The sequence below is a fragment of the Felis catus genome, chromosome B3, assembly GCF_018350175.1.
Source record: "Felis catus isolate Fca126 chromosome B3, F.catus_Fca126_mat1.0, whole genome shotgun sequence".
Lineage (NCBI taxonomy): Eukaryota > Metazoa > Chordata > Mammalia > Carnivora > Felidae > Felis > Felis catus.
In genome coordinates this window covers 121,896,769-121,918,975 of record NC_058373.1, presented here as the reverse complement: position 1 = coordinate 121,918,975, position 22,207 = coordinate 121,896,769, and the positions used below count along the sequence as shown (strand labels likewise).

Sequence of the window (22,207 nt, the reverse complement as noted above, 5' to 3'; positions counted from 1 at the left end):
GCTTAGTGGGTTGATAGCTGTCCCTTTTATTTTTATTTATTTATTTAAAAAAATTTTTTTTTCAACGTTTATTTATTTTTGGGACAGAGAGAGACAGAGCATGAACGGGCGAGGGGCAGAGAGAGAGGGAGACACAGAATCGGAAACAGGCTCCAGGCTCTGAGCCATCAGCCCAGAGCCCGACGCGGGGCTCGAACTCACGGACCACGAGATCGTGACCTGGCTGAAGTCGGATGCTTAACCGACTGCGCCACCCAGGCGCCCCGATAGCTCTCCCTTTTAAATAATATGTGCCTGGTACCTGTGTCCAGCAGATGGCGCTGTTATCCTGGTGAATGGCCTCTCCTGGCTCTAGCTGCCCTATGTCTTTATGGCTGTGATTTCACTTTCCCTTCTTGGGATTTATATTATTTCTTCTGGACCACCCAGGATAGGATAGGATCACCACTCAACACACAGCAGTCCCGGAATGGGATAATCCCCTTTGACACTTATAGGATCAATGCCAGTGTACATCCCACTGTGGGAACCACAATAGTAATATAGGGGCCTTACCCACAGCTCATTTTACCTTTCCTTCCCCACTGGGAGCTTGGCTCAGACCCTGTCAGTTGAATTTGGGTGCTTTTTTCCCCTTGAACTTGTAAATCTAATAGGCCTGCATCGGTAATTATAGTGACAGCCATCCAAAGATTATGCCATTCCCCAGTGGAGACTGTGGAGTGCTGGATGCAGGGGGTAGGATACATGTGTATGGCCTTCAGTCCCCTTTAGGGAGAGGGAGACCTTGGTTTTTAATTATTTTATTTTATTTTATTTTATTTTATTTTATTTTATTTTATTTTATTTTATTTTATTTTATTTTTTTAACACAGCTGAGATTGTGGTAGAGGAGGAGGGATCATGGGACACAGGGAGAGAGTGGTTCTGAGCCACTAAGCAAGGCACATTTACTTTTGAGCACACAGCTCACCCAAGGAGCTTTCAATGTGTTCATTTTGCCCCAATTTTCTTGAATAGCAAGATCTCCTTACTGCTGGCACCACTTATGAAAGCTTTGGAGACTCCTTGATTCAGCAGCCATATGCATATTGCCTTTTAGCTGCGCCTGCTAGGCTTGCTGCCCCATTGTCATGATTACATCTCTTTCTTATTTTGCCAGAAGAGTGAGCAGTAACCAAGGCAGCTTTCAAACTGTTTCTTTCTCCATTCAGCCTCATTAATAGGTAAGATGGTGGGAGACTCTTACTACCTTCCTTGCCCACCACTTGGATAAGGGCATTTATTTACCAGATTCCATTCCCAGCTTATGGGGCCCTTGTCCTTTCTCTTACGGAAAGGTATGTCTCGGCATTTATGCTTGTGACCACAGTCAGGGTCTAGGATTCTATTTTACCCAACTTACAAATTAGTAAGTTAGCCTGTCATTATTTTATGGATGCTGGCAGAAGACGAAGTACTGGGTCAGAGACACAAGACTTTATTTTTCATGGCACAGCAAGCAGGATGAGAGCATCAGCAGGTGGGCATGTGTTCCTCTTGCTCCCCAATTCCCATGTGATGCCATGGGTCTGAATGAATGCCTGCACGTGCAGTGGGTTGCCTCACAGCTGAGGGATACTGAGCTTGGGGAATCCACTGTTTTATAACAAGCAGTAAACAAGAGTGCCCTCTGTCCCGGAGGAAGATGCTAACTCTTCTCTCAAGGTTGCCTTTCTGCAAACGTATCCTGAGAAATGGCCTGAGTGAAGAGCAGCCAGGGCCTTGCATTCTTGGCATACCCAGCAAGGTCTGTAGGAGCAAGAGAGAGTCAGGGAGGATCGTCTCTCCCAACACAAACACAATAAAAGCCAAGAAGAGATGTGAATGTTACTACTAGTTTTACTTGGGAAATTTTTGAAGTAAAAATCTCATACCCCTTTGTCAATATGTTTCCAAACAGACCTCAACACTAACCAGAGGTGTTGGGGCAGTTTAAATAGTGCCCAGTTGGGACAGTTTATAAATGTATGGGATTTTATAGTCTACAGAGTTCTTTCACATGTTTTCTAAATTGAGTCCTAATACTTCCCTGTGAAGGGCACATAGCAGATATTATTGTCTTCATTGTGTAGATGAGAACAGAGATCCAGAGAGGGTGGGTGATTTTGCCAGGTTGCACTGTTGGTAAGTGGTGGAACTGGGACTGATTTCTCTTCTTTCTGCAAATCCATTTTGTCACACTGCTCAGAAGTTACTTCTCTCTTTGACATCTCCATGCCACTGTTCTTACTTCATGTCAAGCAGAGCATTAAGCAAACAGACGCAGAAATAGATTTACTCTTCTGCCTTACTATTGGACCCACTGAGTTAAAGAATAAAAAAAAAGAGCCCTACACTTTGGGGAAAAGCATGTTTTGCCCCTTACGTTGTAGGTTGGTAATAACTGCTTATGGAAGCTGATCTGGGGATGGCTAGTCCCTAGAAAGCAACCGTTCTTCTGAGCTGCAGGGAGGAACTGACAGAAATAGCCAGGCTGTACCGGATTAACTGGGCTGCTTCCGTAAAGTCTTTGTGCAGGATGTGAAAAGGTCATATAGAAGAACAAGATCTCTGCATTGTGTTTAAAAGCTAACATATTAGGGGCGCCTGGGTGGCTCAGTCGGTTAAGCGTCTGACTTCAGCCAGGTCACGATCTCGCGGTCCGAGTTCGAGCCCCGCGTCAGGCTCTGGGCTGATGGTTCAGAGCCTGGAGCCTGTTTCCGATTCTGTGTCTCCCTCTCTTTCTGCCCCTTCCCAGTTCATGCTCTGTCTCTCTCTGTCCCAAAAATAAATAAACATTAAAAAAAAAATTAAAAAAAAAAAAGCTAACATATTAGAATCACTTATTTACTTGCTTAATAATTTGTGCAACGAGGATAGCTTCTAGGTAGGCTCTTAACTCAATTTTTATATACACTGATAAGTTCATTATAATAAGCTCAGTGAGTTCATAGTCAGCAGGTTAAGTACCAGAGGGTTAACGAGTGAAATTAGACTCCTGTGACAACCAGTTTGTAGTCTCTTACTGTTCAATAGCCCCACGGTGTAGTTTGTAATAGCAATAGTAATCTGCTTTCTAGGAGCAAAGTAGTCTCAGAGTCAGAAGGTAACAGACTTGAGAGAAAACCCTTACCTCAAGCCTTTTTATTTTATAGGAAAACTCTGTTCTGTTAAAATGAATAGAAGTTGGGGAGCCTGGGTGGCTCAGTCGGTTGAACGTCCGACTTCGGCTCAGGTCATGATCTCTCAGTTTGTGAGTTCAAGCCCCTCATTGGGCTCTGTGCTAACAAACAGCTCAGAGCCTGGAGCCTGCTTTGGATTCTGTGTCTCCCTCCCTCTCTCTCTGTCCCCCTCCCCTGCTCATGCTCTGTCTCTCAAAAATAAATAAATGTTAAAAAAATAAAATAAAATAAATAAAATGAATAGAAGCTCAAGCTACAGAATAAGTATAGATTTCACTTAAATTTTTAACTGGTTGGTAAATATTTGCTAACCTTTCTCATCTATCTCAATAAAGGTTAATTATCAGTGTGATGTCTTCCTCCAATTACTTACGTCAAAAAAAATTTTTTTAAGTAAGCTCTACCCCCAACATGGGGCTCAAACTCACGACCCCAAGATCAAGAGTTGCATACTCTACCAACTGAGCCAGCTACATGTCCCAACGTGTCAAAAAATTTTTAATTCATATTTTCTCATTAACTGATTAAAACTTACAGCCTTTGGTTTTAACTGTAATTTTAACAATGTTGTATTATGGCTATTTGGATTGTATGATAATTTAAAAATTCTCATTTCTCTATTTTTCCTTTAGTTGGGATGAGACTCACTTTGGAAAAATGGGAAGTTATTATATCAACCGTACCTTTTTCTTTGATGTACACCCACCTCTGGGGAAGGTAAGCAGTGTGATGACTGACAGCTCTCTTCAAATGGTTGGAGCAGAGTCTCAATCTTGTATTTAATTCTTGGGTTTGTGGAAAGAAATCCCTGACATTCCAGTCCAGCTGCTTACATGGTAAATCTTTGGTGTTTTTAGGAGTCCTCTGGGCTCAGAAATGGGGAAGCAGTCCATCAACCAATGGATGGATATTTAAAAAATATGGTACAGCTAGCTATACAATGGAATATTATTCATCCATGAAAAGGAATGAAGTATTGATACATGCTGCAACATAGATGAGTCTTGTAAACATTATGCCAAGTGAAAGATGTCAGACCCAAAAGGCCACATAGTATGATTCCATTTATATGAAATGTCCAGAATAGGCCAATCCACAGAAACAGAAACCAGATTAGTAGTTGCCAGGGTCTGGTGGGGAAGGACTGGGGGGTGACTGCAAATGGGTATGGGATTTCTTTTGGGGAGATGAAATGTTCTGGAATTAGGTAGAGGTGATGGTTACACAACCTTGTGAGTATGCTGAAAACCACTGAATTGTACACTTGAAAATGGTGAATCTTACGGTATATGGATTTTATCTCAATTCCAAAAACTAAAAGAAATGAAGAGAAGGAACATATTGCATAAAGCAGAGATTGCTTAGGGCAGCTGACTGTCTACAAGGGAGCACAACACCTTTCTCCCTCCCCACTCCCAGCATGCACATTCTTTGACCTATACCTCTCACATGTTTTACAATTAGAAATCCCACAATCCGAATTCATTTTAGTCTTTTAAAAACAACCACCTCTGAGAAAGCTAATGGATCAGCCTTTTCTTCTTAAATAAAGGCTGAGATCATTAGCACCAAGGGGACAGGAACTCGTCTGTTAGGAAGTTGGGGAGTCATCTTGGAGCATGGAGTACTTGGGGATGAAGGCATGGGTGAGGAGAGACAGGGGTGGTAGGCTGTGATAGGTAGGCTTAGGGGCGCAAGAGCACTGGGTAGGGGCCAGAGAGGGTTGGAGGGGGTGGTGGGATGGTGGCTTATTTCAAAATTAGCTCTGAGCCCACAGGGCACCTGGGTGGCTCGTCAGTTAAGCATCTGACTTCGACTCAGGTCATGATCTCACGGTTCGTGAATTCGAGCCCCACGCTGGGCCCTGTGCTGACAGCTCAGAGCCTGGAGCCTGCTTTGGGTTCTGTGTCTCCCTCTCTCTCTGCCTCTCCCCTGCTTATGTTCTGTCTCTCTCTCAAAAATAAATATTAAATAAAAATTCAAAATTAGCTCTGAGCCCAGAGCCAGAGTGGAAAATATGCCTTGGGGCACCTGGGTGGCTCAGTTGATTAAGTGTCCAACTTCGGCTCAGGTCATAATCTCGTGGTCTGTGGGTTCCAGCCCCGCATCAGGCTCTGTGCTGACAACCCAGAGCCTGGAACCTGCTTTGGATTCTTCTCTCCCTGTGTCTTTGTCCCACCCCCCTATTTGCACTCTCTCTTTCTCTCAAAAATAAATAAACATTCAAAAAAGTTTTAAAAAAGAAAATATTATGCCTCTTTCTGTCTCCTTTTAAAGATAACAGCAATAAGAATCAGAGCAATTGAAAACTTAGTCTGTTTTAGTTATTTTCCATACATTATCTTATGTCATCCTCAGAATAAGCTATGAAGTAGATACCATTGTATCTCCATTTTGCCAGTGGGGAAACTGGGGCACAGGGAGGAAAAGAAGTTTGCCATAGGGAGGAAAGCTCCTAAGTGGCAGAGTCAAGGTTTAGGCTGGCTTAGCGTCTACTCTCAACTCTTCTATCACACTGCCTCATGAAACTGGCCTTGTCCCAGTACTCGGATGACATCTGTTACTACCATACAATTAAGCAGTGGAATGTGTTGAATGTTTGCACTGGGCTAGCAGTGGAGGAGATTTTTCCTAGGAGAGCCAGCACAATTTTCCAGCTGGGGACTGCCTGTGTGTTTTTGGAGTCCCCCAGTGCTAAGCACAGTGAAGCATGTGGAATATTGGTTGATTTGTTTTTACTTAAGCCCTCGTTGCTTCACATCTGGTCCCTGTGTGAAGGGAGAAATGTAAGGCTTCTTTCTAAACCACCCCTGCCCCACCGATTTATCTCCTGATGGTCCTGTGCTCTGCCTGGTTGAAAGAGAGTGATGAACACAGCAGCTTTCATAGGTTCTAAGGCCAAACCAGTCAAAGACTCAGAAAGCCCCTTGAAGTTGCAAATGGGAAGTTTTCTCCTACAGTACTGAGGCTGATACCTGCTACTCCACACTGGCCCCCAGCCCTGGGTTAAAGAAAAATGCCTGCATGTAGTGAAAAATTTGATCTGCACAGAAGAAAGTAAAAGGTCACAAGCTACCTTTCCCCATATTTCTATTAGTTTCTTAAATGTTTTCTTAGAAATTCTTTGTACAAATGTGTGTATATTTATACATATACATGAACAATTGACATGTATAAATCAGACCAGACTAAAATTGTTCAGCAACTTATATTTTAAACATGATAGATCTTAACTTCTTTCCATGTTAGTACATAAAAATGTACTCCATTTTTTAAAAAATTATTTAATTTATTTTTAATTTGATTATAGTTGACACACAATGTTACATTAGTTTCAGGTATACAACTTAGTGATTTGACAAGTTTATACATCATGCTGTGTTCACAAGTGTAGCTGTGGTGTTACACTGCTATCACAATATCATTGACTGTAGTCCTTATGCTGTGTTTTTTATTCCCATGACTTACTCATTCCATAGATGGAAGCCTGTATCTCCTTCTCCCCTTCACTCATTTTGCCCATCCGTCACCCCGTTCCCTCTAGCAACTGCCAGTTTGTTCTCTGTATTTATAGGTCTGATTCTGGTTTTGTTTGTTCATTTTTTTTAGATTCCATTTATGAGTGGAATCATATGGTGTTTGTCTTCCTTAGTCTGATTTATTTCACTTAGCATAATACTTCCTGGGTGCATCCATGTTGTCTCAAATGGCATGATCTCATCCTTCCTTATGGCTGTTGCAGTCCGTTCTTTTTAATGTTGTATATTATTCTATTATACAGATGTGCCGTGAATTATTTTACCCGTCTTCAATTGGTGGGCATTTATGTTACTTCCAGTTTTCAGACGTTACAAAAGATTTTGCAATGAACATCCTTGTACATTTATCTTTTCATAATTATTTATGTAGGTGTATCTAAAAGTTTCTTAGGAGCCAAACTAAAGAGTCAAAGGATATGCACACTTAAATTTGTGTTGCATATTGCTAAGTTTTTCTGCAAAAATATTATAGTGATATATACTCCTACCAACAGTGTCTGAGCGTTGTTTTCCCCGCACCATTGCCAGCACTGGTATGATCATACTTTCAAAACATTGCCAATTTGAGAATGAAAAATTGTGTGTCACTGTTTTCATTTGCATGTCTTTATGAGTTGAGTTGAACATTTTCTTCATATGTTAATTAGCCGTTATTATTTGTTTTCTATGAATTTTCCCATTATTCTAGTAGGGTTTTTATTATTATTATTATTATTATTATTATTATTGATTTGAACGAGTTAGTTAGAAAATTAGCTCAGGGCTACTTTTAACCTTAAGGGCTACCCTTTTAACTGTGAGGGAACTGGTGTTTGGCACAGTGCCAGCGTTTGACTTATTGCACTGTCTCTAATCCTCCCAACCCCCTGCAAGGAAGGTTTTATTACTTGTAGCTCAGAGATATTAAGTGTTGTCTGCAATCAGAGAGCTGAGATGCAAACCATCTGTGCATTTCTTCACTCTAGCAGACCAGCCAAGCAGTCTGGGAATTTATACCAGCTCCAGGCGAATTTGTCTTCTGAGATCCCAGGTGGGAAGGGACATCCATTTAATTGTCACCTGTTGGTTTTTGTCCATCTAGGTATTTGGATAGTTCCGTCTTTTCGATTCCTTCTCTTATTTTATATTAAATTAGTTATGTTAACTTCTGAGCCCTAGGATTCCTTTTTCTTTTCTTTCTTTCTTTTTTCTTTTTCTTTTTTTTTTAACACGGCTTTATAATCATTTGTAAGCATTTTGGCTTCTGTTCCTTGCCATGGAATTATAGAGAGTGGAACTGGTTAGAACTAAAGTAAAACAGGAGCTGATTAGTGATCTAGACCCAGTGGTCCAGACCCACGAGCCGCGTCTCAGGGAGGGACTTTCTCAATACAGCCAATGTACTCTATCCTTCCACGCAGCCTAACGGGGGCATAGGGGTCCAGCTAGGGCATTCTGGGGCTGTTAAAAATGCTTGGTATTTGCTGACACTTTTTATGTCTTAGCAGCTTCTGATTGCTTGTGTGGAAACTAGACTTTTACACTGTTGATAGCCAAGGAAAGATAGACATGAAGGAGCTGATCTTCTTGAATGTTTTGAAGGACTCACAAATCTCAGTATAATAGTTGATTTGTTCTGGTTTGGAACATGCCAAGGTTGCCCTCCTTTGAAATATTAGAAATAAGAGAAACTGGTCTCTGGCCTTTTTGTATTTTTTCCACTGGGACTTTTCTCCTCTGGGAAAGCCTGTCTGTCTTAGCATTCTTTTTTTCCTTCTGCCCATTCCTAGTATGAAACTCCTTGGCCACTTTTCTCCGTCCTCATTCTGACTGGGAATCTCCTTCCCTTTCAGTGGATCAGTCTTTCAGGAATCAGCCCCTGCCCATGGCTTCCCCCATGAGCTGTCACGTTTTATTTCATAGCAAATGAAAGAAGGCTGAACGAGAGAGCCCCTCACTGGCCTTGCCAGTGGGATTTTTCTTTGTGGGATTTTTCTTCCTAAATGTTCAATCTGCCCTATTCCCAAGAACTTGGCCTCAACACAAGAGAGGATTTGTTTCAAGCAAAGAGCTCTGTGGACAAACGATTCTTTGCTCTGCAACAGCTGCAGGAGAAAATGTCACATTGGCAACTCCTGTGGACAGTTGTCAAGGGAAACCAAGTCTGGGTGCAGCTGGAGGGAAATTCAGGGGACAGAGGAATCTTAAAAGTCTCTCATCATCTTTTTGTTTGTTCTCCTTCTCTCCTCAGATGCTGATAGGTCTTGCTGGCTACCTGAGTGGGTATGATGGTACTTTTTTGTTCCAGAAGCCCGGGGATAAATATGAGCATCACAACTACATGGGAATGAGAGGAGTAAGGCTTCCTGACTTGCTCTAGACTGAACCCCGGGGCCACACTCAGAACATAATAATTGGAAGCCCTGGAGGGTAGCAAGTGTAGACAGAGGGACTTTATGTGGCAGTGGAAGGGAGGATGATTGGACCCACATCCTGTAGTAGATATTCAGGCATAGAGATTCAGAACTGGGTGAGTAAGAAGGGAAGGGAGGCCGCAGATAATACTGAGATTGCATAGGTAGGAGCGAGCACACAGTGTCACCTATTGCCCAGCCCATGTGAGGCTTCAGATGTTGAGTTAGAGAGTAACCTAGGACCCAGGCAGCCAGGAGTCTCCTGCAGCCCTGACATTGGCCTCAGCACATTGACAGGCTGCACATCATCCCTCTCCATGGCCACAACTGCTAGAGCACTGCCTACCTCTGAGGGCCCTTCTTAAGATTTTAGCATCTTTACACCCCTGCCATCAGGCCCCTGCTTCTTTCCCTGTGAAGCGTTCAGGCACCCAAAAGGGGTTTTCCAGTCTTTTAGGGGAGGCTATATGTTTGTCCCCAGTCCCAGCACCAGCCTTGATGAAGCATGGCCAGGCCTAAATACCCAACTCTGTGGGGACCCTTATCTGTAGCTAAATGAAACCTGCAAAATCTGACCTCTGACATGGAGCTCTCAAAGCAGGTTGTGTTTATTTACAAGCTCCTTAAGGAGCTCAAAACGCTTTGGATAAAGGCTATATGCTTATTTGGGCTAACCATTGGATGATTTGCATGGTCATACCATATTAAACAAAGTTTTCCCCTACCCTCAAGCTTACATTCTTAAGTGATTCTGTGTCTTCCTAGTGACTTTTGAACATCACATAGTGTACGTAATTGGATATAGGTCTGACTCACTATGGACTTACTGTGGAAATTGAGAAGGCCAAATATAACAGCCTTGTATTCTTTCACACTAGGATACATTGCTTTCTATTGATAAAAAGTGGCAACCAAGATGTGAGAGTTTCCATTCCCCAGCTTGTCTATTTACCTTTGATGGACAGGGTAGGGAGGTGGAGAGAAGGCTGGTGGTTCCAAACAAAACAAAACAAAACACAGCTCTCCAGATACTTAAGTGTCAGGTAATCTTTTTTCCAGAATCAAAATGCAACCTGTAGATTAAAGAGTGATTTCTGGTGTGATCGAAGAAGAGAGCCAAGGGAGAAATAACAAAAATAACATTAGAGTTCTTTAGAATATGAAAACACCTTAGAGAAGTCTTTCTCAACTTGCACCCACAGTTTTGTAATAGAAGCTGATGTTTATTGAGTACCTTGTGTGTGCTAATAAAACTAGCTCATTTAATCTCCAGAGAAAACCTTATGAGGTAGGAACCCTTATTTTTCACATTACATAGATAGGGAGGCTGAGATTCAGAGATACACTAGTTCAAGGTCACAGCTGGCAGTTGATGGGGCAGTCCAACTTCGGAGTTCCCTACTTGAAACCACTGTGCCATCCTGCCCACATCTACTTGGCTGAACTTTGCTGATTTCATATCAATGTTCAAGTTGGTGCTCAGTAGGCACATGAATGTTGCTTGATATGACGATTCACTGTCACACCAGCCCTTTCTTATTTATAGATATTCCAGGTGATTTCAGGTCACCAAGTCATGCCTGCGTCAAAGTCCTCCATTTTAAGTTTTTTTAAATGTTTATTTATTTTTTGAGACAGAGAGAGACAGAGCATGAATGGGGGAGGGTCAGAGAGAGGGAGACACAGAATCTGAAGCAGGCTTCAGGCTCCGAGCTGTCAGCACAGAGCCTGACACAGGGCTCGAACTCACGGACTGTGAGATCATGACCTGAGCCAAAGTCAGATGCTTAACCGACTGAGCCACCCCGGCGCCCCAAAGTCCTCCATTTTAAACATTAGCTTGTACCAAGTCAAGTAGGTCTCTGATACTTAGCTTAGTTGGCTGTTTGACTGCTTCTCTTTTCCTTCCATAGTTCTGTGCTTTCCTTGGTTCCTTGCTGGTCCCCTTTGCCTACCTCATTGTATTGGAGCTGTCCAACTCCCTCCCAGCAGCACTGCTCACTGCTGCCCTTCTCACCTTTGGTAAGTTGTCTTATACCATATTTCTTAGGAAATTGACTGCCACAGTATGAATATAGTTAGAAATCAATATATTTAAGGATCCTATCCATGGGCCCAGTAACTTTAGGATTGGGTGAAGTATTACAAATCTTATTTTCTTCACCAGTAATATTTACATATATGAATAGTTGTATGTAGCAAGCCTTTATATTATTAGAGGAGAGAGCTCGCATACATAATCCCAAGGAATAGATTACCTCCAAGTTATCCACATTTGACGTTGGTGTAGATAAGAAGATAAATTTGTGTGTGTGCGTGTGTGCATTTATGTATTTGAAGGAGGCTTATGATTCTAATTCTGCTTCTCTCAGTTTACTATAAGTTTGCATTCGGTAACTGATTTCAACTGAATGCAAGTACAGATGTCTCAGAAGTAGCTGGGTGGCAGGAGATAGCAAAATGAGAACTTAAATATTTTCTGTGGCTATTTCTCACATGGATAAATGAGAGCTGATCCATAGAAGTTGGTCCTCTGCTGTTCTTGTTTTTGTGAAAGCGAGTTCATGACTTCATAGAACTTACATTTAAAGAAGTCCAGGCCAAGTTAGGTGGGTGTTTCATGGGTGAATCTGGCTTTGTTCTGACAGATATGTTGCAAGATTATAGGGCCTTTCTATAGAGGATTGTGTCTTGATTTCCTTTTTCAGTTATTCACCCATTCAGCATTTATTCTTTTTTCATTCCATAACTATTTTTCAAACATCTCCTCTGTGCCATGCCACTTTTTTTGGCCTCAGAGGGTATGCTGATGAGACACTTTGCTGTCATGAAGCTAACCTTCAAGTGGGGCAGATGATAAATAAGCAAGTAAATTAGTAAGTCTGAAATGTAACAACTTCAACAATAGTGCGATGTAGAAAATAGAGTGGTATAAGGGAGAGAGTAATGGGGGAGGGATTCTGTTGTAGGTAGGGTGGCCAGTGAGCAGCTCCCTGAGGAGGTGACCTCCTTGAGCAGAGACCTGAATGAAGCAGAAGATTAACCCATGGAGAGATCTGAGGGAAAAGTGTTCAGGCAGAGGGAACGGCATGTTCAGTACAAGGCAGCACTTAGTGGTTTCAGGGAACAGTAAGGAGGCCAGTGTGGCCATAGTGGAGTCTGTGAGGCAGAGAGTGCTGGAGAGGAGGTTGCACAGGGCGGGAGACCGTGCCGGCTTTGGCAGCTATCATGAGGGGTTGCTTAGTTTGAGTGAGATGGCAAGACTTTGAAGGCTTTAAGCAGGGGCTTGATGTAATGAAATTTTGTTTTAAAAACGATACTTTGGTGCCTGTGTGGAGGATCAGCTCCCAACAGAGACTTCATGTAAATCCTAAGACTCTACCCTAAGTATAGGTAGTTTGCGGTTACATAAGCAGGGCGGCAGAATTCCTCGTTTGCTGGTGGAAATGAGGAAGAGCCCTCGTCTCAGGACTGCTCCATCTGATTGAAAGACATGGTCCTTTCTTGGGTCATGGGTCTGAAAGCAGTGTGAGATACAGTTTCCTACTCCTGGGCTTCGGTGTACCCCAAAGCTGTGGCCTTCCACCTCCCTGGTGACTCAGTGGCTTATCTGGTCTTGACTGCATAAATGCTTACATGCAATTAAGTGTAAGGGGCACTATTTCTTATTGTTGGGGTGTTTGGTTCTCAGAGGGGCCCATCTCTGATTTCTACATTTTTTACCACTGAGCTCGTGTTTTTCAGACACAGGATGCCTCACTCTGTCCCAGTACATCCTCCTTGACCCCATCTTGATGTTCTTCATCATGGCTGCTATGCTGAGCATGGTCAAGCACAACTCCTGTGCCAACAGGTCAGAAACACCATCTTTTCAGGGGTTGGCATGGGGGTGGGGTCAGAAGCTGTGGAAGCTCCAAAATTTCTATAATGGCCAGAGACAGGGTAGATGCCTTCAGGACTTGTCTTAAAGCTGAACTTAAGGCAAGCATCCTTTTTTTTTTTTTTTTTTTTTTTTTTTTAGAACTTAGATTGCCCATTTTAGATCATAAAAATATATTTTAAAATGTTTTCTATGTATTTTTGCCTTACATGAGATTAAGAAAATGTCAGTTGTCTTTTTTAAGAGTATTATTATTATTTTTACAATGGGGTGGATTTGGGTAGGGGTTTGTGGATATCATGGAGGAGTCCTAATGCCTTCCTCCACCCCACCATTTCCTTTTCTTTTCTTCCTCTTTTCTTTTCTTTTCTTTTCTTTTCTTTTCTTTTCTTTTCTTTTCTTTTCTTTTCTTTTCTTTTCTTTTCTTTTCTTTCTTTCTTTCTTTCTTTCTTTCTTTCTTTCTTTCTTTCTTTCTTTCTTTCTTTCTAAATATATGAAATTTATTGTCAAATTGGTTTCCATACAACGCCCAGTGCTCATCCCAACAGGTGCCCTCCTCAATACCCATCACCCCCCCCCCCCCCCCCCCCATCAGCCCTCAGTTTGTTCTCAGTTTTTGAGAGTCTCTTATGTTTTGGCTCTCTCCCACTCTAACCTCTTTTTTTTTTTAACCCCACCATTTTCTAAGCCACCCCTTGGCACCAAAGATGGTTAGGAGATCCCAGGGCATTTCTTTATCTTTCTTCTTTATCTTTTCTTCTTTATCTTCCACATTCTCTGTCCCAGAGGGGAGGGCATCAGGACATAACCTGCCTGGGAACTATTTGTGTCCCTACCCTCAGTGGTTGCATCCAGTCCCAACCTACCAATGGGAATAACATATATAAAGTTTGACTTAAATGATCCATACCCATCAAGAGGACTGGTCAGTTCTGGAGCTGTTCTGGAGGGTCTGGTCTTCCTCCAGAATAGTCTTTTCCAGATCATCCTTCTGCCCCTAGAGAGTAGAGTAGGTTATTCATTCTATTCAAACCAAACGAGCTGACTGTAACTAGGCTTTTCCAGGAGTCAACTTGGTTTCACCATGGCCAGGCTCATTAAATTATGTTATGCTAATAAAGCTGGATCCAGTGACTACCATCTCCCTGTGGTTTTGGGTTATCTTCTCCTTCTACCACATACACTTCTACCTGCATTTCTTGAATACATACTATGTGCCAGGTTACTGTGTGAGGAGCTGGAGGTACAGAGGTACACAGGTCTCGCAGTTGAGGAACCTTCACTCTGGCTGGGGAGGCAGCCAGCTAATCAGAAAATCACGGCACAGAGTGCTGTAAGTATGACAAACCTTGGAAGCGACTGCCGGGGTTAGGACCATGCTCCATCCACCACTTGCTGGCTGTACTGCTTACCCTCTCTGTACCTCGATTTTCTCCTGTGTGAAAAGAAGATAATATCTACCTCCATGTGCTTATAGTGAAGGTTAAAGAGTTTATACGTGTAAAGTGCTTGGAACAGCACCTGACACATAGTAAGCACTCAATAATTGCTGGCTTTTCAAGGTCCACAGGTGACACCAAGGAGATGGCTGACTGAATCAGTGGGATTCTCTGGATATTCTTTTTCTTTCTTCTTGACTGGTCACTACTAAAGAATAAGCCTGCTCACTTTGAAAGCTATGACCCCCCTCCCCAGAAAAATACCCTCCTCACTGTCGCATGGCTTCCTGCATGTGACCACATCCTCCTTGGAGCCAAGTCATGGTCCCCTGAGGTTAGGGGCCCTCAAGAAGGATGGCAGGCACAGCCTCTCAGAGTCACAGAACCTCTGCCCTTCCCCACTATTGCTGTTGCTTTTGAGTTTGGTCCCAGCTGCCAAACTGAACTCTGTGTCTTGTTGGTTTTCAGGCCCTTCTCTGCCCCCTGGTGGTTCTGGCTCAGCCTGACTGGCATTAATCTGGCTGGTGCTTTAGGGGTCAAGTTTGTTGGCCTCTTTATCATCCTGCAAGTGGGGTGGAACACCATTTCAGACCTTTGGCACCTGTTTGGAGACCTCAGTCTTTCAGTGGTGAGAACTCAAGTGCTTGTAGAAATGTCATTGCTCCGTGGTGTTGCTCAGCAGAGCCAGGGGCCTTTCTCTGCCTTTGGTGCAGGTGATGGAGTGGCTGTATTCTGGGCCCGAGGTGGGATCCATCTGGCCACTGTCCGTGGGCAGCGTGACAGCAGAAAGTAGGCCATGGCTGAGAAGCTGGAGAGGTGTAAAGGGAGAGGATGAACTAACATCCTTGGAATTTTCTTTTGGCATTTGTTTCTGTGATATTTTTCAAATACTCTACAAACTATCTAGCCAGGGGATTCTGTCCAGCTGGGCTCAGACGCTGGCTGCATGGGATGCTAGGTCAATTGGGTAGGATGACTTTCTGAACTCACAATTTTCTTTTTCTCACCCAGGGTCTCCAGATTTGGAGGCCAATAAGGGCCTTTAGAGTTTATTACTTTAGAGTTTATTAGCTGATTCTGTGCCAAGCACTGTGCAGAATGCTTTAGTTCATTATCTCATTTACCTCCCATAACAGTCCTATGAAGTAGGTAGTTATTACCTTCTCCTTACAAATGAGGAAATCAAGACCTAGGGAGGTAATTGTGTTCCCAAGACCATACAAGAGTAAAACGTAGATCTAGGATTCAGACTTAGGGGAAGCTGATTCCAGGCCTGAACTACTTTGCTATAACGCTTCTCCATCACCTCTGAGCCAAAGTTCCAAGTTCATTTATTCATTCAGAAAATATAGACAGACTACCCTTTAAGTGTGAAGCATGGAATATGCAGATGAATAAAATAAGGATTCCTGTTCTCCAGAGACAATGGAGAGAGAAATAATTAAACAGGCAATACAGTCCAGCCAAAAAGTGCTGTGAGAGCACAGAGGAGAGTATGAGCCCAGGTCATGTGGTCCAGGAAGGCTTCTGGGAGGAGGCTGAGACCTGATGTTAAGATAAGGAGCAATTATGTGTGTGATGGGTGGGGCTGGCATAGTACTGGAAGCACAGTGACCATGCAGAGGGGACTAATGAGTGATGAGGCTGAAGATGCACGCAGTGTCTTGCTGTTGGCACAGTGCTGGGCTGAGGTCCTGGGTGAGGGCCCGGGCAGGTAGCAGAGGGCTGGCCCATGTTCAACCCCCTGCAGTGCTTAGGTGGTGGGGTGTTATGAAAAGGCTAGGGTTTCCACATACTCTTTCTCGTTGGCTGTTAGTTTTTCCATCTTTTATGATTTTGATTGATACATAAAAACCCATGTATAATGTGCATATAAGGTATAAGGTAGAATAAAGCCCCATTTGCCCAGCACCCCTCACTGGCTCTGTTTGCAGGTGACCGTGGGAAAACACCTGACTGCTCGCATCCTGTGCCTCATAGTGCTGCCCCTGACTCTCTACACAGCCACTTACGCTGTTCACTTCATGGTGCTGAACAAAAGGTACAGCAGAGCCTTTCTAGCCTCTCGCTTATAGTCTTCCTCTTGCCTCTAAGCCCATGGGGGGGGGGGGGGTGGGCATGTGATCTCCTGGGTCTGTGGTTGGGATATTAAAGAGACGGATAGGTTTTACCTGTTTGTTTCCTCCTATGTTCTATCTTCTGAGTATCCAGAGGGCTCAGAAAAGCAAGCACCCTGACCTGAAGGAAGAGGAGAATTTCCCAATAGCCAAGCTTCCCCTTATCCCTAAACAGAGTCCCTGTGTTTAACAGGGATGGGCCAGAATAAGTTGTGTGGTTGGAGGATAATTATCACAGCAATACCAGCAGCAGCTCCCATTTAACAAGTACATACTAAATGTCAGCATTTTGTACATACTATCTCAATCACGATCATTTTTGAGTTCTTTGATTTTTTTTAAATAACCCAATTTATAAATGAGGAATTGAGGCTAAACAAAGTGAGGTGCTTCTGAAGATCACCTCACTAGCAAGTGGCTGAGTTGGGATTTGGACCCCTATGTCTCCACCTCCATTATTTGTGTCATTCCCATGATACCACATCACCACTCCATTGTAATTCTCTTAAACCGATTGTACAGAACTCTTCCTAGGGTTCCCAGGAAATTGCAGTTTCCCTCCATGAACTTGTCTCTCTTCTCCTTTCCCCACAGTGGTCCTGGTGATGGCTTCTTCAGTTCTGCCTTCCAGGCCCGGCTTTCAGGCAATAACCTTCATAATGCTTCCATCCCTGAACGTGAGTATCTCTTGGCCTTTATGAAAGTAGAAGGGCAGAAGCCTTTCTGGAGAGGTGAATTGGAAAAGACATGTATGATAGCTTGAGTTATTTTAGCCTATAGATGGTGAACTGGGAGAAAAATCCAGTTAGATCTGGTACAGGCAGGCACTCAAGAGCGACTTGGGACACAGGGTGGAGAAAGACACCCTGAGTAGCGAGCTCTTTGCTGCTAAAGAATGACTTATTTGTGACTGTGGAAGCATCCAAGTCAGCTCTGTGGGAAGCCAGCCAGAGAGAATCTGGTGAAAGGGCAAGGCTGTCCAGTGCTAGTGGTCAGTTTCCACCATGGTGTCCTGTGACTCACATCCATCCAGTTATTCACAGATCAGAACTGAGCACATGTTTGCCACATTGGAGGCTGTAGATAGACGCCCTCCAGAGGATAGGATCTGGTGACTGTATGTGTTAAATATATAAAGAGGGAACACAGAGCTATGTGAATTGAAGGGTGCAAGAGATCACTTCTGCTAGAGGGTTGGAGGGCATCATGGGCTCATAGACTGAGTTGCCTTGGAGTCAGTCTCTGGAAGAATGGGTAGATTTGAATGGGTGGAAAGGGAGGAGAGGGCATACAGGGCATAGGGGATAGCATGATCAAGGCCAAGAACAGGATACAACATAAGGCGCAGATTATCCACAGAGAAGGATTGAAAGATCAGGCTGAAAGGATAAGTTGGGCCCAGATTATGAGGGTTTGAAACATTTGGGTGTTTGACTTCATAAACAGACATTGGAGATTCAGTGGGGGCCTTTGAGTAGGGAAGAGGACAGGAAGGCTGTGCTATAGGGAGGTGACACTGATGACAAAGTATAGGATGGCTAGGGACGGGGGGGAATTGGAGGCAGAGGATACCCCCTGGACTTGAGCTGGGCGTCATGGCAGCAGCCGTAGGAGTAGGGCCGATGGGCATGTAGAGGGGAGATCGGACATAGAAAGAGGAGGAAAGATGTCACTGAGGACTTGAGCCCAGATAATTGTCTCTTGGAGGCATGACTGTCTTTTAGTCTCTCCAGTGCTTTGTACAGTGCCTAGAACACAGGGGGCCCACCAAGACCATGGATAGAATGAGAGATTGGAAAGCAGGTTAAAAATTGGTTTACAAAGACAAACATTGAGTTCTGCTGTAGAGAGTTTGACTGAGACGCTTGGAAAAATCCATGCAACGGGGCCAGTGGGCTTGTAGCTGATGCTTTCAAAGCAGAAATCAGCCAACTAAAGGAGTAATTGATACTGTGACAGTGGCCAATGTCTGTACGGAAACTGTAGAAAGAGTAAGAGAACAGGGTTGAAGTCAGGTCACCGGGGAATGCAGGAAGAAGGGGGTTAGGAAAGTCTGTAGAGGACAGTCCATGAGGGAGTGTGAATTGAAAAGGGAGAACAGAGCATTTCAAGAAGCAAAGATGGTCATCAGTGTATAGGGCTGCATATGTTAGCCTGAATGAGAACATAGAAAAGTGGAGTTGTGGGGTTTAGCAGATTCCTACCCGGTATTTAAAAGGCTTAGATCAGCTGTGATCTCTTCCATCGAGCCAGACTCTTCTTACTCTTTGCATGGGAATTCATCCTACTCTGCTCTGGGCTCCCCCCATGTCACATATTGTTACTCCTTTACTGGAGCATTTGCCCATTGTCCTGTGTTCATTAGTGTGTATAGCCACCTTCCCCAAGACTGGGCTCTCCCAGGGCCACAGCCAGGCCTCCTCCAGCTTTGGATCCACTGTGTAATTGGCACAAAGGAAGATGGGAGTAGCCTATCACTGGCAGAGTGAGACCCGTGTCAGTGGACAGGGTTGGCAGGGCAGCCAGATTACAAGGGACTGAGAAGAGGGACAGTAAGAAGGAAAAGAGGCTTCTCAGTAATCCAGGGCCTGCAAGGAGAGGGGATGTTCTTGGGTAAACTATTTACTCTGTTTTTTTGTTTTTGTTTTTTTTTCAATTCAGAGTTAAAAAGAAAAACAACGAACACCGTTGAACTTTATTATATAGTATTAGATTCAAAAGACACTAAAGGATTTCGCAAAAGTAAAAATTATTTTTTAAAATTATTTATTTATTATTTTAAAAATATAATTTATTGTCAGATTGGCTTACATACAACACCCAGTGCTCATCCTGACAAGTGCCCTCCTCAGTGCCCATCACCCATTCCCCCGCCCCCATCCCCCTGTTTGTTCTCTGTATTTAAGAGTCTCTTGTGGTTTGCCTCCCTCCCTCTCTGTTTATAACAAATTTTTCCCCTTCCCTTCCCCCATGGTCTTCTGTTAAGTTTCTCAAGATCCAAAGTGAAAATTATCTTAACAGTCTATCATAACATTATACCTATCTTGAAGAATATTCTAGGTAGGACATGAAACATCTTCTTCTTTATTCTGTTGATTGTATGTGTAGACTTTGACTGAAGGACAGTCTGTTTCTAATCTCTTGCTGTTACAAATAGTGCTTTGATTATTATAGTGCACTGTTAATACCAGCTGCTTCTGAAGTCCTGAGGAGGGAAGAGGGGGTGAGGGCACTGGTAAGACCCTGTAGCGAACTCCCACTTGAGTTGATGAAATTGGAGGGTAACTTCGCATCTTGCTTTAGGTGGTCGCGGGCCCAGTGGAGTCTGTTAGAGGGTCGGTGAGTTCTTTGGCTTCAGGGGCTCCTCCCAGTCAGGGGCAGTCGAGCCACTGTGCCAGCTCACACCCTTCACTGTCTTCCTTCCTCCCAGATCTGGCCTATGGCTCTGTGATAACCGTGAAGAACCTGCGGATGGCCATCGGCTATCTCCACTCCCACAGGCACCTCTACCCCGAGGGCATCGGCGCCCGCCAGCAGCAGGTCAGAGAGCCTTTTGTATTGCAGCAATACCAGAGTGTTTCATGTGACTGAACCCGCTGTTCTTTCTTGCCCCGCTGTCCTTTACCTTCGTTGTTGTTTTCCCCACTTGAAACAGGCTTCCTCCTGCACCCTCCTGCTCTTTCCTCTAGCTAGCTCCAGCTTCTTGAGACTTCAGCGTAGGTGTTCCCTCTGATTACCATGACCCACCTCCACTCGATACTGTGGTAGGTGCCTCTCGCATGAGAGGCTTGCCTGGCATGCTTTGTAAGCCTATGTGATAATTCTCTCCACATTGAGTTGTGAGTGCTTCCTTCCGTCTCTCTGCTACTTGATGGCCACTTCCTGATGGTGCAAGCACCTAGCACAGTGCCTGGCATGCCATGAATGATGAGTCAGGTATTGTGGTTACAAACACAGACCTGGGAACCAGACTAGATTATCTGGGTTTGAATCCTGGTTCCACTAGAATATGACTTTGAGCAAGTTACTTAACCTTTCTGTGCTTCAGTATCCTCATCTTTAAACTGAGGAAAATAAATAGTGCCTTTCTCCATCATGGCATTGCTGTGTAGATTAAAAGTATGAGATAATATGTGTGACATGCACACTGGGGGATCAGCCATGACTATTACCTGAGTGAGTGACACTGTGTCCATGTCACGGTGTCGGGTGTGGCTGTGGTGGACAGTGCCTGAGAGGGAGGAGCAGGATGTCGGGAGAGTTTGGGGAGGCCAGGTTGTGTAGAGGCCTTCCATGTTACAGTAGATTTGATTTTGCTCTGTGGACACTGGTGAGGCATTGAGATTTATTAAGGCATGATAATATGTGATTAGATTTTTAGGTTAGAAAGGTAACTCCAGCAGGAGGGTAATGGATTGAAAGGAAGAGCAGACTGGAGGCAAGGAACCAGTTAGGGTGCAATAATCATGACAGAGGATGATGAATGGAGGCAAAGCCCATGGATAGAGGTGGGAATTGATTCAGGAAACACTTTACAGGTCAAGTGCTAGAGCCCCCAAACTGGTGGCTGTCAGGGATGAGCTATGTCTAAGTCTGTAGGTTGGTCAAGGTGTATGTGTGATAATGCTATTTCACCATAGTCAGAAATGGAGGAGGAAGAATAGCTCTGGAGATGACTTTCCTTTGTGTATTTTAGGTTGTGGGCTTGTCTTCAGGAAAGAGATCTGAGTGTGTAGCACATGGGTGTCAGCAACACAGAAGGATGTGTGGGATTGCCCCAAAAGGGTGTGCAGAGGGAGGAGAGCCAGTGAAGGAGCCCTAGGGAGCAGCAATACTTAGGCAGTGGTAAGAGGTGCTCCCAGGGGCACTAGTAGAAGAGGCTGAGAAGGAAGTTGTGAACAGGGAGGTTGGAGGAGAGTACAGGACAGACAGTGTCCCCAGGAGAGGGGTGGTCAGCAGTTCAGGTGCTGCAAAGGCCTCAGAGGGCTGCAAAGGTGAGGGCTAAGAAAGAGGTCTTTGGATGGCAGTAAAGGGCCTCGTAACTAACTGAGATCACTTCTGAAAAGTGGTGGGGCCAGAAGTCTCAGCCACAGTGACAGGGAGTGGAGGGGACGGGAGGTGTGCAGGCTCCAGGGCAGGCTGTTGTTCTGAGAAGCTGGGAGTGACATTTCTCTTCCTGAAAAATGACCAGTATCTTTACTTTGCAAAAAAGTTTTGCTTTTCAAAATTCCTTATTATTATTTCCTTAATTTACTAGTGTACCAGAAAGTTGACCCAGAGTGTTGGGTGTCAGTATCAGTTTCTCATTCCTGATTCTCCATTTGTTTCTAGCACTTTAGAACCCACTGGAGAGCTTTTAAAACATTCTGATGCCTGGGCACCACACAGCACCTCTGACTCCATTAATCTGGGATGGAGCCCATTCGTTGTGCCTTTGTTTTGGTTTGAGGCTCTCCAGAAGAGTCATTATGTACAGTCAGGGCAGAAAACCATAGCTCACCCTTCTATGGGAAGCTGCTGCTATCTTGTACAAGGTAAAGTTACAGACATGGTGGCCAGGAACATCTACACTGTACAGAGGGAGAGAAGGACCCTGTCATGCTAGTCCTAGGGTTACACACTTGTGGCCCATACAT

The 22,207-nt window shown here is 44.0% G+C and overlaps 1 protein-coding gene across 5 annotated transcripts in view; it reads left to right on the top strand.

The window, feature by feature from the left end:
• POMT2 (protein O-mannosyltransferase 2) overlaps nt 1-22,207 on the top strand; it is a 43,705-nt gene that overhangs the window by 2,957 nt on the left and 18,541 nt on the right. For 2 of the 5 annotated variants that reach the window (XM_045060312.1, XM_045060311.1), the window contains 9 exons: nt 1,163-1,226; nt 3,836-3,920; nt 8,973-9,077; nt 11,049-11,157; nt 12,880-12,988; nt 14,923-15,082; nt 16,389-16,495; nt 17,166-17,248; nt 20,002-20,111. In XM_045060312.1, coding sequence (XP_044916247.1) covers nt 3,861-3,920; nt 8,973-9,077; nt 11,049-11,157; nt 12,880-12,988; nt 14,923-15,082; nt 16,389-16,495; nt 17,166-17,248; nt 20,002-20,111 — 843 coding nt within the window. In that variant the 5' untranslated portion in view covers nt 1,163-1,226; nt 3,836-3,860. Of the gene's footprint in view, nt 1-889; nt 1,227-3,835; nt 3,921-8,972; nt 9,078-11,048; nt 11,158-12,879; nt 12,989-14,922; nt 15,083-16,388; nt 16,496-17,165; nt 17,249-20,001; nt 20,112-22,207 lie in introns of those variants that run through there. The other 3 variants (XM_045060313.1, XM_003987863.4, XM_045060310.1) reach the window with 3 other exon arrangements.